The sequence below is a fragment of the Pectinophora gossypiella genome, chromosome Z, assembly GCF_024362695.1.
Source record: "Pectinophora gossypiella chromosome Z, ilPecGoss1.1, whole genome shotgun sequence".
Lineage (NCBI taxonomy): Eukaryota > Metazoa > Arthropoda > Insecta > Lepidoptera > Gelechiidae > Pectinophora > Pectinophora gossypiella.
In genome coordinates this window covers 4,729,575-4,744,539 of record NC_065433.1, presented here as the reverse complement: position 1 = coordinate 4,744,539, position 14,965 = coordinate 4,729,575, and the positions used below count along the sequence as shown (strand labels likewise).

General features: G+C 38.1%; 1 protein-coding gene across 2 annotated transcripts; it reads right to left on the bottom strand.

The window, feature by feature from the left end:
* Positions 1 to 388: 388 nt before the first annotated feature.
* On the bottom strand, positions 389 to 14,863 carry LOC126380101 (deformed epidermal autoregulatory factor 1). 2 transcript variants are annotated; one of them, XM_050029328.1, is made up of 6 exons: positions 14,016 to 14,863; positions 13,591 to 13,833; positions 9,828 to 9,923; positions 7,789 to 8,021; positions 6,629 to 6,826; positions 389 to 5,614 (listed from the first exon to the last, which is right to left on the bottom strand). In XM_050029328.1, the coding sequence occupies exons 1-5, from the start codon at positions 14,743 to 14,745 to the stop codon at positions 6,635 to 6,637; spliced, it is 1,494 nt and encodes a 497-aa protein (XP_049885285.1). In that variant the 5' UTR covers positions 14,746 to 14,863; the 3' UTR covers positions 389 to 5,614; positions 6,629 to 6,634. The 2 variants fall into 2 exon arrangements, with proteins under 2 accessions (XP_049885285.1, XP_049885286.1); XM_050029329.1 differs by lacking the exon at positions 9,828 to 9,923.
* Positions 14,864 to 14,965: the final 102 nt, after the last annotated feature.

Below are 14,965 nucleotides of genomic sequence, written 5' to 3'. Positions count from 1 at the left end.
TACGCTACATCCCGGACACTTCATATGTGTAAGCGAGATACAGTCCGCAGGCGCTACTCCTTACTCCTAGCCACCCTTAGACCCAGAGGCGTTGAGGCAAATCTAACTCGGCGCCCGATACTAATTGGTAGGGGCGGAGAGTTACCAAGGGGTTAAAAAGGCCACATCGAAGCAATTCATCTAAGAAAGCAATATTGTTATTTGGCATTTGTTTGCACTGCGCACTTACTTTAAATGCGCAAATGTCAAATTGCAATTTTGCTTTTAGATGAATTGCTTCGATGTTGCCTTTTTAAACCCCCCCCCCCCCCCCTGGTAACTCTCCGCCTCTACCAATTCGTATCAGGCGCCGAGTTAGATTTGCCAAAACCCCTCTGGGTGTCATGGCATTAAGCCGATGTGGCCATTTTAGTCCCCCATTATGTTACGCAGTGTTATTCTTTATTCTAAGGCTAGGCACACACAGAATAGAGGTTCGATGTCTGGATCAAAATGTTGGCTGACAAATACAATGAAGTACCTAGTTCATCAAATAAATTACTATTAGTACCAATTTAAGACTGAACGATTATGATTTACCATCAAGGCCGATATCAATATACCTTTGGAATTTGATTTGTAATCGATGTGGTCGAAGAACGAAGTAGTGAGGAATTAAACTACTGCGACGACACAGAGAAGTGGTAAAGGTAAATTTTACAAGAAATTAGAGCCTTTATAGGCAGCAAAAACTTAAAAAGTAACTTTACTTTTCTGGTTTTTAGACGGTTTAATAGACTCATGGTCATTTTTGTTCGAGTTTCGTTCATATTTTTAACGTCTTTTTATAGATTCAATTTAGAACAAGTGTGGAGCATAGAGGCTCTTCCCCGGTTTCGTTCATTCAATACCATAGACAACTCAATAGAGAACTCTAGAATACAATGAGAGCAAAGTTTCTCTCTGGAAAGCATTTGCCTCTGCATTAAATTTTCCTAGCGTTATCCCGTTTCACAGGGTCCGCTTACCTAATCTGGAGATTTGACAGGTCCGGTTTTTTACAGAAACGACTGCATCTTTGACCTTCCAACCCGCGAAGGAAAAACCAGCCCAATACATGTTAGGTCACATACCTCTGAAACGCATTTCTTCGGTTTCCTTCACCACTGAGAACGTGATAATCATTTATGATCCAAACATGAATTCGAAAAACGACTTCGAAAATCATAGGTTTAGGCCCATGCTAGATTCGAACCTGCGATCTCATAGTGGTTTCATAGCACATTCTTCCAACTGGGCTATTGAAGTAATTAATTTAAAAAAGCAATATTGCAATTTGACGTTTGTTAACATTGTGCACTTACTTTTACATGTGCAAATGTCAAATTGCAATTTTGACATGAATTGCCTCAATTTGGCTTTTTAGACTCCCTGATGTTTATAATATTAGAGTAATAATGAATGCACTAATAGCTATGAGCCGGGAAAACTGGACAAGCGGGTATTTTTGCAATAGGGTATCATCAAAACAAAAGCCAGAAACCGTCTGAATGTTGAGCATGAAATGAAATCAATAGGGTATTTGATTGGCCCAAAGATAAATTAGAAAATGCTAATCTAGAAATAGAAGTCAGTATAAGATGAACAAAAATCCATCTCATTTTTGACATTTATTCGAATTTTATTTATGAATTAAGTAATGATGAGTACGGCGTATGACCGGTTTTATTGATGACGTCACAGGACATTATTGCCGTACAAACTCCAAAGGAACCTTGAGTTTTGACGTTTCGTAAAAAGTATCTCATTCGACTAGGACAGTGGTTCCTAACCTGGGGGATAATTACCCCTCAGGGGTAAAATGGAGATCACGGTAACAAGGGATGGCACGAGATAGTATAACTCTTGTTACATTAAAAACAAAAGCCAGAATCCGTCTGAATGTTGAGCATGAAATGAAATGCCCGTTGAATGGAAGCGAACCTAATATTGTCAAACTTGCGAATGTAAAGCAATTTCAACCTTCACATTAGTTAACTCCGAGATTTACTAGTTACCTAAACGTGCATTTTCTTACTTACATAATAAACATATATTCGTTCGAATTTGTGTGGTTTTAATTATTTTAAATTAGGGGTAAACTCTTCTTACCTTCACAGGGGTAGTGACATTAAAAAGGTTAGGAACCACTGGACTATGACCTAGTCACTAGGTTGTCAAGTAGCCTATTTTGTATGAAAAATAATCTCAAAGAAAAATCTCGCGACGCAACTTCCCGGCTCTGTGAGAAGCAAGCGTGAGTGAGTTATTGCACCATAAGCAACCACTAATGCGATAGAGCATATACACAAACATGTTGAATTACTATGGAGCAAAAAATTCTGCTTACATAGAAAAATATATTTTAACAGTATCATTGTATATTATATGCATTAACAGTAGTATTTTACAGTATATTTCATTAATATTATATTGTTATAAATTGGTGTATTATTCGGAAGTGTTCGGTATTCTTATTTGTGTATTGTTTTATATTTTACATTGTATCACTATATCGTGTTAAAGCGATATAAATAACAAAATAGATAAAGTGAGTTGATCTGTTGCCGCACCGTTAGATGTACAAAGATCTTAACTACCAGTAAACTACCTGAAGACGGTGCGCTGATAAAAATCACGGAATAGAAGAAAGAGGTTGGAAACGCCCAAACGCGCATTTTGTATGAGAACCGCGGTCGCCGTTTTAACTCCACTCTCTTTTACTACTACTTCTGCAAACAGATAACTACGATAGCTCTCATCATCTCAGGCCTTTACATCTTTATCAGATGATTCAAACAGCGTTTCTGTGGCAGCTACTGCTTCCCAAATCCACAGCCACTTTACCGGCAATTTTATCACAACTTTTCGTAAGATACTGCATACAAAAATATTTTTTGGTAAATAGCCGATCACTCTAAGGTTTTTAGCTTCCCTCTTTCTTAAGGGATCTCCTTGCATGATAGTCGATATTTGATTTTGTGCCCTGCAAGTTACAAGGCACAAGTCGACTTTTTAATTTAGTATCGCGGAGTTCCGTGCGTCGTAAAGTTTGCGAACGGGTGGAGTGCAAAGTACGAACTATTTGCTCATACTTGTATGGCGCGTGTTTCGCGCTCTCTTGGCCCTTCCAAACATTTTCCTCTATTTCGTGATAAAAACGAACGATATTCAACAAAATAGTTTATGTATTAAAAAAATTAAGTTTAGTAAGCCCAGAAATTATCGGGATAACAGTTGACTATTTTACATTATCATAAACCTTATCTTTTATCACCATTATTAATATAAAAATTATGACACGTTCCACCTACTTGATTCGGAATCTTATACCTAATCAGTTTGCATGTGGTTTGCATGATACAATTCGGACTTTTAAATCAACCTTTTCATCGATAGAAATGTTTTCATTCAATGTTTGTGCTTGCTACAACTTAAACCTACATTGGACTTCCGCTTGGTTTATAAAAATAAATATGTATCGTTATTATTATGACTACATTTTTAGACGATCACTTAGGTATTTAAATTTACAACAAAAGCGCATGTACATTAAAGTCAATACTCTTTAGAGTTTTTCAATATCGCGATGTCTTGTCGAGTAGATGAGTGTCGATGCAATCAGATGCAAATACTCTACAACTTCATAATTTAAATATTACGTCAAACAGCATTGACTGAATCACAATTAAAAAATAATAGTACAGAAAATTTATGTTATACAAAACTCTGGTTTTGATGAGATTATTAATAGAAATATAATATTATATTTTAGTGGATTAAATATTATGTATTTTTGCTTGAAAAAATATCTATTACATCGTTTCCAACAGCATCCACCTAATTCGCCTTGGGGTTAGCGCACTCCTACGAATTGGCGATAGAGCGAAAATACTCAGAAAACTAGCAGCCGCTCCATAAATTTGCGCCAGCCCTTACTAGAACCCCAGGCCTCTTATTTAGTAAGTCAGTGCGTCCAAGATTTCATCTTTTCAATTTTACAAAAAAGAGGCCCCCTTACAATTTAACATATTTTATTAATATTTGGTAACAGAACAACTAAAAAAGTTCTTACAACCAGTGGTAACTATAAAACAATAAATTAATGTTTAGGCCATAACTAAAACCTTTATGCCTATGTAAAATGAAATAATCTAATTGGAAAGATTCAGTATGAAGCTGGAAGAAAATAATTGCGTTATATCCATTAACAAATGGGCAACGGACGATACATAATTAAGCAACATTATAATATATTTGGCTAAAAATATGTTTAACATCTATTGATAGTATTTACTTAGCTAAGATTTCATTTTCCAACTGGTCACTGCCTTGTGACTATGTGGACTAGTGATCCACAAACCTGGCAGAACTAGAAAACTCATGTGCAAAAAAAAATACGGGCACTTTATTTTTTTCTCTATTTAAATGAATTATAAAGAAGTTTACCCAACTGCAAAAAAGCAAAAAGGAGGGTTATATTAACTTGAATTGTAGCATGATAGTTCTAAATTAAAATTACTAATTTAAAAATGTAAAACTAAGGATTATTGTAAAATTGTTGAAACGGTTACCTGCTGATAACAAAAATAAAACTTTACTGATTACAAAAAAAAAATGATTAAATAAATTAATTTCCAAAAAGTTCTCAGCAGGTAACAATTTCAACAATTGACACTATCATTATAGCAATTTGACAATGATTCGACTTGGATTTTATTTGAGATTTAACTTTATTTAAATTAAATATTTCGGAATGTAAGCTATCATAGCATTCATAATAACCTGCAAAATTACATCGTCAAGTTAATAAAACCTCTTTCTTATATTCATTCAAATAGGGAATGAATGTAAAGTGATTTTGTCATAAAAATAAGTAGAATAAAATATAAGTTCAGAAGAAACTATTGATCATCCAGTTATTATAATAATATATTATGTCACTTCACTTCTACCACAATGTCAATCGGCATTAAAAAAAACGCAGTCATATGCCCTAAAAACGAGATCAAGCATATTAAATTAAATACTACTTGGGCTTACTGAGCTAACGCCAATTTTGATCGCTTACATTGTATAAGAACAACAGGGGGGTGAAGCAATTCATCTAAAAAAGCAATACTGCAATTAGCATTTACGCACATAAAAGCAAATACGCAATGCAATGTCAAAGAGCAATATTGTTTTTTAGATGAATTGCTTCGATGTGGACTTTTTAGCCCCCAGAAAGTTTTTTTTTATGAATAGATACCAGACTATGTTAATAAAAGGAAGAATAAAAAAAATGATTGCTATTGTTACACGGTGCTTACCTGCACACAAAATCTGACACCAATATCATTTTAAGAGTACCGATCAACAAAGAGGTGTGAGGACACATATTTTAATTATAAAATATATAACATTAAAACATAGAAATTATTCTTCTTCATTACACATATTGTTTGGCTAATAAGTACACTGTACCTTAAGGTAACGCATCGTTCACTGCGTATGCTGTTGAGTAGCACTGTCCCGCACAGGTGGTTTGTACCAAATTACGTTAGTCTGTAGCACCCCTAAGCGCACTTTCATTTGCTGCACACAGCAAACACTCCTGGAAAAAAAGACAAAAAAATATATTTAACAGTTTACTTTTCCTTTATTCTCATAAGGACAGATTCTCAAAAAGACAGTCGCACACATTCAGTAAATCAGTAAGTAAGTAAAATGCATATTTTTCATAAAAATACAAAAAATATTGGTACAATAAAAACCCCACAAAACCAATTTCTCGGTTTGTCTGTGGGAGTCAATCAAGTAATTTCCATAGATAATTTACCTAAGATTTAGTCATATCAGTATTTGAAGCTTGCTTATCTATCGAGGTATAAAAAAGGTTGTCGAAGCAAGTTTTGGGTTGGATACTATGAAGATACTATTCAAATGAGATTATTTTTGTAATAATGATTATTATTGTAACTTATTCATGATGATTGTTGCTTCCTCGAATAACCTGCATTGTGGGACATTGGGAAACAGACTGATGATTGACGATTCAAAGTGTAACTATGTTACCTACTGAATAAAGATATATTTGAATTTGAGTTTGACTGATTGAGGTAGGTTTGCAACCTAACACTATTACATTTCAATATAATAGCACACCCTGTGTGTGTGACGTCTGAGGGCTGCCAATTACAATACTAACCTTATAATAACTTTAAAATGAAACAAAATTTAGTTATAAGGATCATTTAGCCATAATCAGGACTAAAGCCAGGTGCGTAACGTAACGTACGTCCCATTGCTGGGCACAGGCCCCCCCTAAATCAACCAGAGGGGGTATGGAGCATACTTCACCACGCTGCTACTATGCAGGTCGGTGGTGTTAGGGCTAGTAGCCCGGGATTAACGGATTAAGCTTTCCGAAGCACAGAATCATCTTACTTTTCGGACAATCAGTTAATTCAGACTAAAGCCGTATCCTATGAAAAAACGTCTTCGTGACAGTTGGAGAATGTAGAATGTATGGAGACGGTGTACACCAGCGCCCTCCTGTCAATGACATCCAAGTGCACAAGATCCTGCTCCTATAACAACCTAAAACAAAAGTCTGCGCTCAACTCACCGATTCTCATTGATGATGTTGACTCTCAACTATGAGCATGATGGATTGGTGTTGCTGTGAGTCGTGGATGGCTGGGAGGGACCGGAGGCACTCCACCTGGTGCGACGCCCAGTCCTTCTTCTGGCAGTACGTCGAACAATATGGCGTCCGTCGACAGAGGGAACACTCCGCTGACGCCTCGCGGTTGCAGTTCGCGCACTGTATGGACAAATATTATTTCAATGTTATAAAAAAGCAGAATAAGGATAATACTACGTACAGGGCGGCAGCTCTCCACCAGCGGCTGAGCCTAACCCCCGAGAGACAGAGAGAGAGACATCCCCTTGCGCGAAAGAGACGATGGATATGTCCATCTCCCTAACAGTAATGGTAGGAGACGAGAGAACACTGTAAATGTTTGCTACGTTATAATGGGTATAATCCATTATCAAATATAGACGATGGAAATCCATCGAAAGGTGAACTAAGTACTCACATCTCACCAAACTTTCTGTTAGACCAACGTGATAGGTGGGCCGTGTCGCCGCCTATAATGGTTGAGTCAACTGTGTTACTAAAAACTGCACTTAGACAAATTCTTCTATCGTGTGGGTTGTGAGATGGATGACCAACCTCATCAACCCTGTTGTCTGAGTTATTATTGAGCCGGCAAAGGCCCCTGACGTGACTCAAACTTAATTAATAACTTATCGGTGCAAGTAAGGGGGTTCCAACCGGCGCTCCCTGTTTGAGAAGCAAGCCGGTGAACCACAGGACCACAGATTAATCTAAATATATAAAAAAAGAAACTGACTGACTTGCTGACTGACATATCAACGCACAGCCTAAACGGCTAAACGTAGGCACTTGAAATTTGGAAGAGACGTACCTTAAGTACCGTAGAGGTGCACTAAGAAAGGAATTCCCGAAATTCCCACGGGAACGGGAATTAGCGGGAAAATCCTTTTGTATGAAAAATCTAAATCGCTTAACTTAGACGCTTGAAATTTGGCATGCAGGTACCTTAGTAAACTTAAAGCTTAGTTGCAACAGGATATTGCAAAATTCCCACGGGAACGGGAGTTAGCGGAAAAAAACATTTGTATGAAAAAATCTAAACCGCGTAAGATAGATACACGCCACGCGGGCAAAAGCTAATTCATTATAAAGCAGATATAAACCTTTTTAGAGTCTGTCTCCTCGACATTGTGCAAGGAGACTTGTTCGGCGTCGACTTGCGCGTCAACACTGGCGGCCAGCAGCGCCGACGCACGCTCTTGCTCCAATCTTTCCAACTGCCGACTGCTGACCAGCCGGACGTCTTCCACGCACTGCTTCAGCTCCCCCGCTAGTCGGACTAACGTCTGGCCGATGTCATCCAGCCTCTTCAACACTCCGTTCATGTCCGGAAGATCTGCAAGTCGTCAAACAATTGATATAATGAAAGTGCTCCCTTATGTCGTCATTGAGAACAATCAAAGCGAAATCATAGTTGGGGAGATAGTAAGGCTTGTTACAAAAGAGAGTCAGTTGTGTCTTTTTAAAAGTGTCGTATAAGATTTCATAAGCGATTTGCTTAAAATAGGTATTTTTTCTTTTGTGATTTCCTATAATGACGACTGACAGAAATGAATGGAAGAATACAGGTTGTGCCGACCCATCTAGAGTGAGATAAGGGCAGGAGGATGACGAGGTTTTTTCTTGTGATAGTATTTTTTTTATCATTTTCGAATCGTTCAATATTACTCAAAATGCACAGAGCATTGTTTATACTGTATTGTTTTTGCAGGAGGAATCAATAAACAAGACCGATTGAAACACAGGGTTTAAAAAGACCACATCAAAGCAATTGGTTGCTCATCAAAGAAAGTAATATTGCAATTTGACATTTGCGCATATAAAAGTAAGTGCGCAATGCAAACAATTGTCTAATAGCAATATTGCTTTCTTAGATGAATTGCTTCGATATGGCCATTTTAACCCCCCTGATAATAATAAACTCATATAAAAGTTGAGTCGTAAAAAGATTCGGCATTCTAATCCGACGATTAACCCGGGTTCTAATGAAAGTTCACAACTAGATTAACTAAGGATTTGTAACTTGTTTATTGTGAAGCGAGAAATATCATGTAATAACTATACCAATTTACAAATTACTTTTAATTATTGATTAACTATCATACAATTGATTGATTGGGGAGGCCTGTGCTCAGCAGTGGAATGTATATAGGCGGTTTATATTTTATATTATGTACAGTAAGTGTTATTTTCAAGAAAATATTCGAAAAGGTAATCGCTTAGCTAATGGGAAAGCTTAGAAAATAAGAGATGCATAGTATGTGCTACAAAATTTAACACGTACTTTAACAAGATGGCTAGCGCATTAAGCATAAGTTTAAGACCATAATCATCAGAAAATAAGTGTAACACATAAGAAATATACACGTAACATCAAGAATTATCTTATAAAGTATAATAAGCAATTTTAGCAAATTATAAATGGATGCCCGTTTTTCCGCACATCGATAGCTCAGCAAACTAAAAGTTCCTGCGTTTACATTCAGTCCAATTCTGATGCAGGCAGCAGGTAAGTAGGCATCGTGATCATATGTAACACGGCATTTGCCTTGCCCATTGATCCCCTAGTTGCGTAAGACATAAGACCAGCGACAGTGCGGCTGCAATCTGCCATATCACAGCAACGCAACGATAAAAATGTCTGGTATTGAATGTGTTCCTCTAGTTATTAAATAACTTGTAATGTACCCTCATTGATTATTCTTCTTATCGTGTGGGTTGCGAGGTGGAATACCAACTTCATCTATGATTAGATTTAAAAGATGTGTTGCTGTTGCAGTTTCTTGTCATTTCTTCTCCTCAGCCATAACACTTTGCGAAATGACGTAAATTCAAAAATGTTACATTGACCTTCAACAAGTTTATCCATGATAATTACGTTGAATAAATAATTCTGATTTCTGATTTCTGCATGAGACAACGGCAGCGACTGAATGTAAACGTAGTGTAAGGTAAAACAATGGTGCCGATTCTGGGGTCAATGCTTGATTTAATTTACTTTGACAGCCATAGGTAAAGATTTACACTATGAGCAAAAAAAAATAGTTACATTAGTGTTAGAACTGTCAAATTAATTTAAAAGCAGTTGATGCATGAACCGGCACCCCTACATACATAAATATATGCAACAGTAATATCTCACTGCTGAGCGTAGGCCTGACTCGCCGCCCTGTTGCAAGCGGAGCCAACTGCACTACGCTGTTCCATTGCGGGCTGGAAGAACCTGTCGCTTCCGCCGCTGGCATGTCGGCAACAACAAACATTGTATTAGCACTTATGTTAGACAATTTATCACAACATACACTGTTAGAACTGGTGCATTTTTTTACAACTAAAATTATTGGCTAATTCGCGCACATTAGAGGTATCTCGCTTAGAGCACACATAGACACCAAAAACCTTACTGCTCTTAAACTAAGACGCAATTTGGAGGGGGGGATGGAAGAAATGTCATGAAAAAATATTCTGCTTTTATGAACGATGACAACACACACTAAATGTTCGCCTGTAATAAGGATGTCTTCTTATCATGTGGGTTGAGTTGAGAATCATCTTACTTTCGGACAATCGGGTGATCAGCCTGTAATGTCCTAACCAAACTAGAGTTTGCAAAATGATTTTAGTGATATGTCCCCACCGGGATTCGAACCCGGGGCCTCCGGGTCGTGAGTCCATCGCTCGACCATTGGACCACAGAGGCCGTTACATAATGATGTAATGCCTATTGAGTCGCAACTCCTCGGAAAACAACATTGAACAATTTTTTTCCGAATTTTTGGTCCGCAGTGAGAACGATATTTTATGGTAAGCAGCACAGCGATAGGTGTTCAGCACAGCGCATATAAGAAGACCATAACGTTAGGCAACAGATCCCTTCAAATCCCTTGTAAGCAACGTAGTGTGGAACCATCTTACTAGTTCAAACCATGAACTCTTATGATGTCACAAATTCGAACATAAAACTAACGCAAGAGATAGTTAGGGACCTCATCAGAACAGGACCACAAGTAATCTGAAGAAAAATAGCACCTGTTTGACACAAAGTTCTAAGATGGATATGACGAACTGTATAATAATAGGAGATTAAGTCCACTGCGCACATAATGCCACGTATAATGGACATCGTCTTTTGTTAAACGGACACACGTCTGGGTTGAAAAGCCACTTTCTTTTTTCTAAACTCGCAGTTCAACAGGGAATTCACTTTAGCACATTGAGAGTGCGAGAGATCATTATGTTAATTCTCATGATCTTTCCAAAGCGCATTTAACAATACTCATAAAATCGCAAACGCAATCACAATATAGGTACAAGTACCTAAACGGTTTAGCATTTCGCCTATAAGCAAACCGCTTATTACACTGAACAGTTAGAAAGTACTTAGCTACTTGGATTCTACACTTAGAATGTACGTTGCCTGAATAGTTCCACTGCTGTGACATAGTAACAAATACTGAGGGAGATGATTCAGACCATTCTGAGTTAATATCAAGTGGAATTTTCCGGCGCAAAATTAATGTTTTTAAATATTTTCAATTATATATTTTTGCGATGGAAAAATCCACTTGATATTAAATTAGAATAATGGTCTGAATCATCCCTTAAAGATTTCGTGACGATGTAACTAATATCCGTTTTACGCCATAGCCGTAAAATAAAGAATAACACAGCGTATAGAACAGTCGCCGACCTAGATTTACGAAATGCTATATCTTGCTACTGTCTAGTAGACTGATTGTAGTTGAAATATATTAACGTCGCTTTTCGCTTTTCAAACATAATAACGTACAATAAAACCATAACGTGACATTCGCCAATGCTTATAATAGTAAGGCAGGAATTTCTTAGCTTACAATTTTACATCCATTTTGTTGGAAATACGATACGCGCGCGTATTATCACAATCTTACTTCATAATAAGTCATGAGCTTAAAGAAAAAGGCGAAGAGAAGGCAGTGTGGCAAGGTATGTGTGTGCAGGGTCCTGTGCCACAGCTTTTCTTGCAGCTTCTTAAGAAGCTGCAGTAGTTTTAGGCAGATGAGACGTTTGTTATGTAAAAATTGTCAACTCAAGATATAACCATGTTATGTATAGAATAAACATATTTTCTACAGGATGCCAAAACCGCCTGTACCGCTAACCAAAATGCCTTCTCTAAATTTCACACCGGATCATAACTAGCTGGTCTCTGATGGTAACTAGGCTGGGTATGCTGCCCATGACTGGAAAAAGTTACAAGTGCTTACTACAATGACAGTAGACCACACGGAAGAAATCATGGGTGGAAAGGTAAGTAATACATAATTGGTTATTTGAAATCAAATCAGAAATCAGCATAATATTTAAAACTATTATTATTCGCCCAGCACTGAAATTCCTTCACATAAGTGGACAAACAAGTATTGACAGAGAATGAGGAGTTTTAAGGTGTATATTTGGGTCAAAGGTTTTAAAAGTGGTATTACTATTTATTTATCTTCCCTCATGCAGTGGTTGCTCTCTAAAAAACCTTATTTAATTTTATATGCTAATCATGAATTAAGTGAATGATACATACAGGCAAAACATTAAAGATATTATGACCACTAAATAACCAGTATTATTTCTGGATCTGTATAACTGTAAAAACCTGGTTATTTTCCAATATTTTTGGAACTGTCAGTTACAAACTTTGCAGCCGAAATTCAGGTCGGGGTGTCGCAAAAAGGGTCCCATATAAAATTAGGACACGAAAATTTTTAACAAAAATCGCCAAAAGTAACATTCGGGATCCGGGGGGATGTGGGAGTATTAGGGTGGGGGGAAACCACGGGTGACCTTAGATGACCTTGGGAGGTCACTGACCTTAAAGTCAAGGTCATGACCTTATTCCCTTATTATCCACAAATATAGTGTAGGTCAGACACATCAAAGGTCAAGGTCATTGACCTTAAAGGTCAAGGTCACTTATCCAAAATCAGAAATATTACCATTATATCAACTTTATGCAGTAAACTTTCGATTTCAGTGACCTCAAAGGTCAAGGTCACCAAGATCATTGACCTTAAAGGTCAAGGTCACTTATCAAAAATCAAAAATATTCCCATTATATCAACTTTGTGTAGTAAACCTTCAAAGTCAGTGACCTTTAAAGGTCTTCACCGCCGCCTCTCGGCCCTTCGGGCCTCGATGGTCACAAGTAACCTAACCCACTCGGCTATATGGCAGGGGGCTCGCTTTGCTCGCCCCCTGCCATACAGCCTTCGTAACCTATATCTACAGTGTCGGGGTGCCGCGAATTTCCGTGCTCGCTTCGCTCGCACCCGTGACAAAAGGATACCTGTAAAAAAGAATTACGCGTGGCGGACACCGAGCGTGGACGTGTTTCGCGGAGCTCTATAGAAAAAATTAAAGATATATTTTTAAATTACATAAAACGCATTTTTTAAAATTTCTCGAAAACGGTGCGTCGTAGCGCAAAAATAACAAAAAATTGCCCCCTTTTAGATACCCCTAACCCACCTCTTCCGCATATATTAAAATAAAAAAAACTTACTTTTTCAAAAAAAATTGAAAAATTTTTCAAGTCCTGCTTTCATAGTAATTTCCCTCGAAAATCGGCTATGTCCGTGGCTCATACAAAAACGACCAAAATTATTCTAAGTCTCGGACCCTTTTTGCGACACTACGTAGAATCAACTTTTGAAAATTTTACAAGTCCAGCTTCCATAGTAATTTCATTCGAAAATTCGGCTAAGTCGATGGTTCATACAAAATTGAAGTGAAATTTTTCTAAGTGTTGGGACCCCTTTTACGACACCCTAACCGAAATTCACACATAAAGCAAAAAGATTTTCAATAAAAAAGATCACTATCAATGGCAATGCTTTTCACTTACACACTAACAATGATATATTGATAATTACCTGCTGTGAGATCAGTACTAGTATCAGGATTCTCCAACAAATGATATCCTGTGCTACTATCCAAGCCTTCCGTCAGTGTGTGCCAGGCTTCCTTGGAGTGACTATTGTTGCTTGTTTGATGAATGCTGTCTACTTCACTTTCCACTATGCTGGTATCTCGCTTTACTTTTGTTTTCTTCTCCTCTCCTTCCTGATTTCTTCTTTTCCGTTTGTATGGTGTGAATAGCCGAACTGGACCCATAGCTGTAATTTATAAAATAACAAGTTATCAAAACAATTCAATTGATATGTAAGAAACTATATTAATGGAAAGATTTATAAGACAAATATTATAAAATATCTCAGCCAAATATTATTTAGTTTGTTATAGATTACTTGCAATTCCTTAGCTAATTATTCCTACTTACCAATAAAATGCTACATACCAGACTGATCATCACAGCACGCTCCACAAGTGCAACTAGTGGCATGTGGAGTCAAAATTCCTTCATCTATCAGAGCTTGAATACTCCTGCCACCAAACCGGATGGAGCGCTTCCAATCTTTACTCGATGCTCTGCCACAAAGGGCTTCAAATTCACTAGGTGTGTACCATTCCATGCCATACTTTATACATCGACCGCGACCCCCTGACCCGAACCGGTGCCTGTGAAGCTCTGCAGAAGTGTTTTTACAGCGAATAGGAAGGACGGGCATATGCACAGTCTCAGCCCATGTACGACTATTGGCGGTGGTGATAGACGCGGGCGTCGCTAACGTAGGCGCACCTTCTTCCAGGGCAGCCTTGCGCGTAGGCGGCGGTGTCGGTGGGTTCTGGATGACGATATGGGTCGCCTTGATGTCTTCGGACACCGCCCCACCAGATATGAATCCATTGTCCACACATATCATAGGCTTGAAGTGCGGCAGTTGGTCGGACGTTATCACGTTAAATGTCGTTCCTGTAATAAGTGTGCCCACAGGCAAGGATACCGGCACCGTGACAACGCCATTGGAGTCACTAGATAACCTGGCGCTCTTGATACTACTCGCCAACACCGTGCCGCCATCGCTCCTCTCCGTGTCGTGCTCGGCCCTTGCCGCCAATGGATCGGGTTCGGAAACTTCGGTAATGTCCGGCATAACGACGTTGTCCGAACTTCTGTTTTCCGCCATAGCTTTTCTCCGCCCTCCCCTTATAACCCCCTCGCGATGCGACCTAATTTTGATATCACATGAACGTTTTTCAACTATAATACGTGCACAATAATCTAAAATGGACTTCGTTCAGCCATCGTCCGCCATTATTATCGAAAATTTCGAAAAACGAAAACATTTCACAAACGCTGAGGTTATGGCGGTAATTTCGAATTTTGAACCATAATATTTTTATGAA

Bases quoted from the DNA above. Each gene is read 5' to 3' on its own strand.
- LOC126380101 (XM_050029328.1), bottom strand. From the start codon at position 14,745: ATGGCGGAAAACAGAAGTTCGGACAACGTCGTTATGCCGGACATTACC. The intron at 9,924-13,590 runs GTAATTATCAAT...CCGACATGCCAG, and splicing joins TAGTACTGATCTCACAGCAG to CGGCGGAAGCGACAGGTTCT. The intron at 8,022-9,827 runs GTGAGATATTAC...GACGACTTGCAG, and splicing joins AGTCAGGCCTACGCTCAGCA to ATCTTCCGGACATGAACGGA.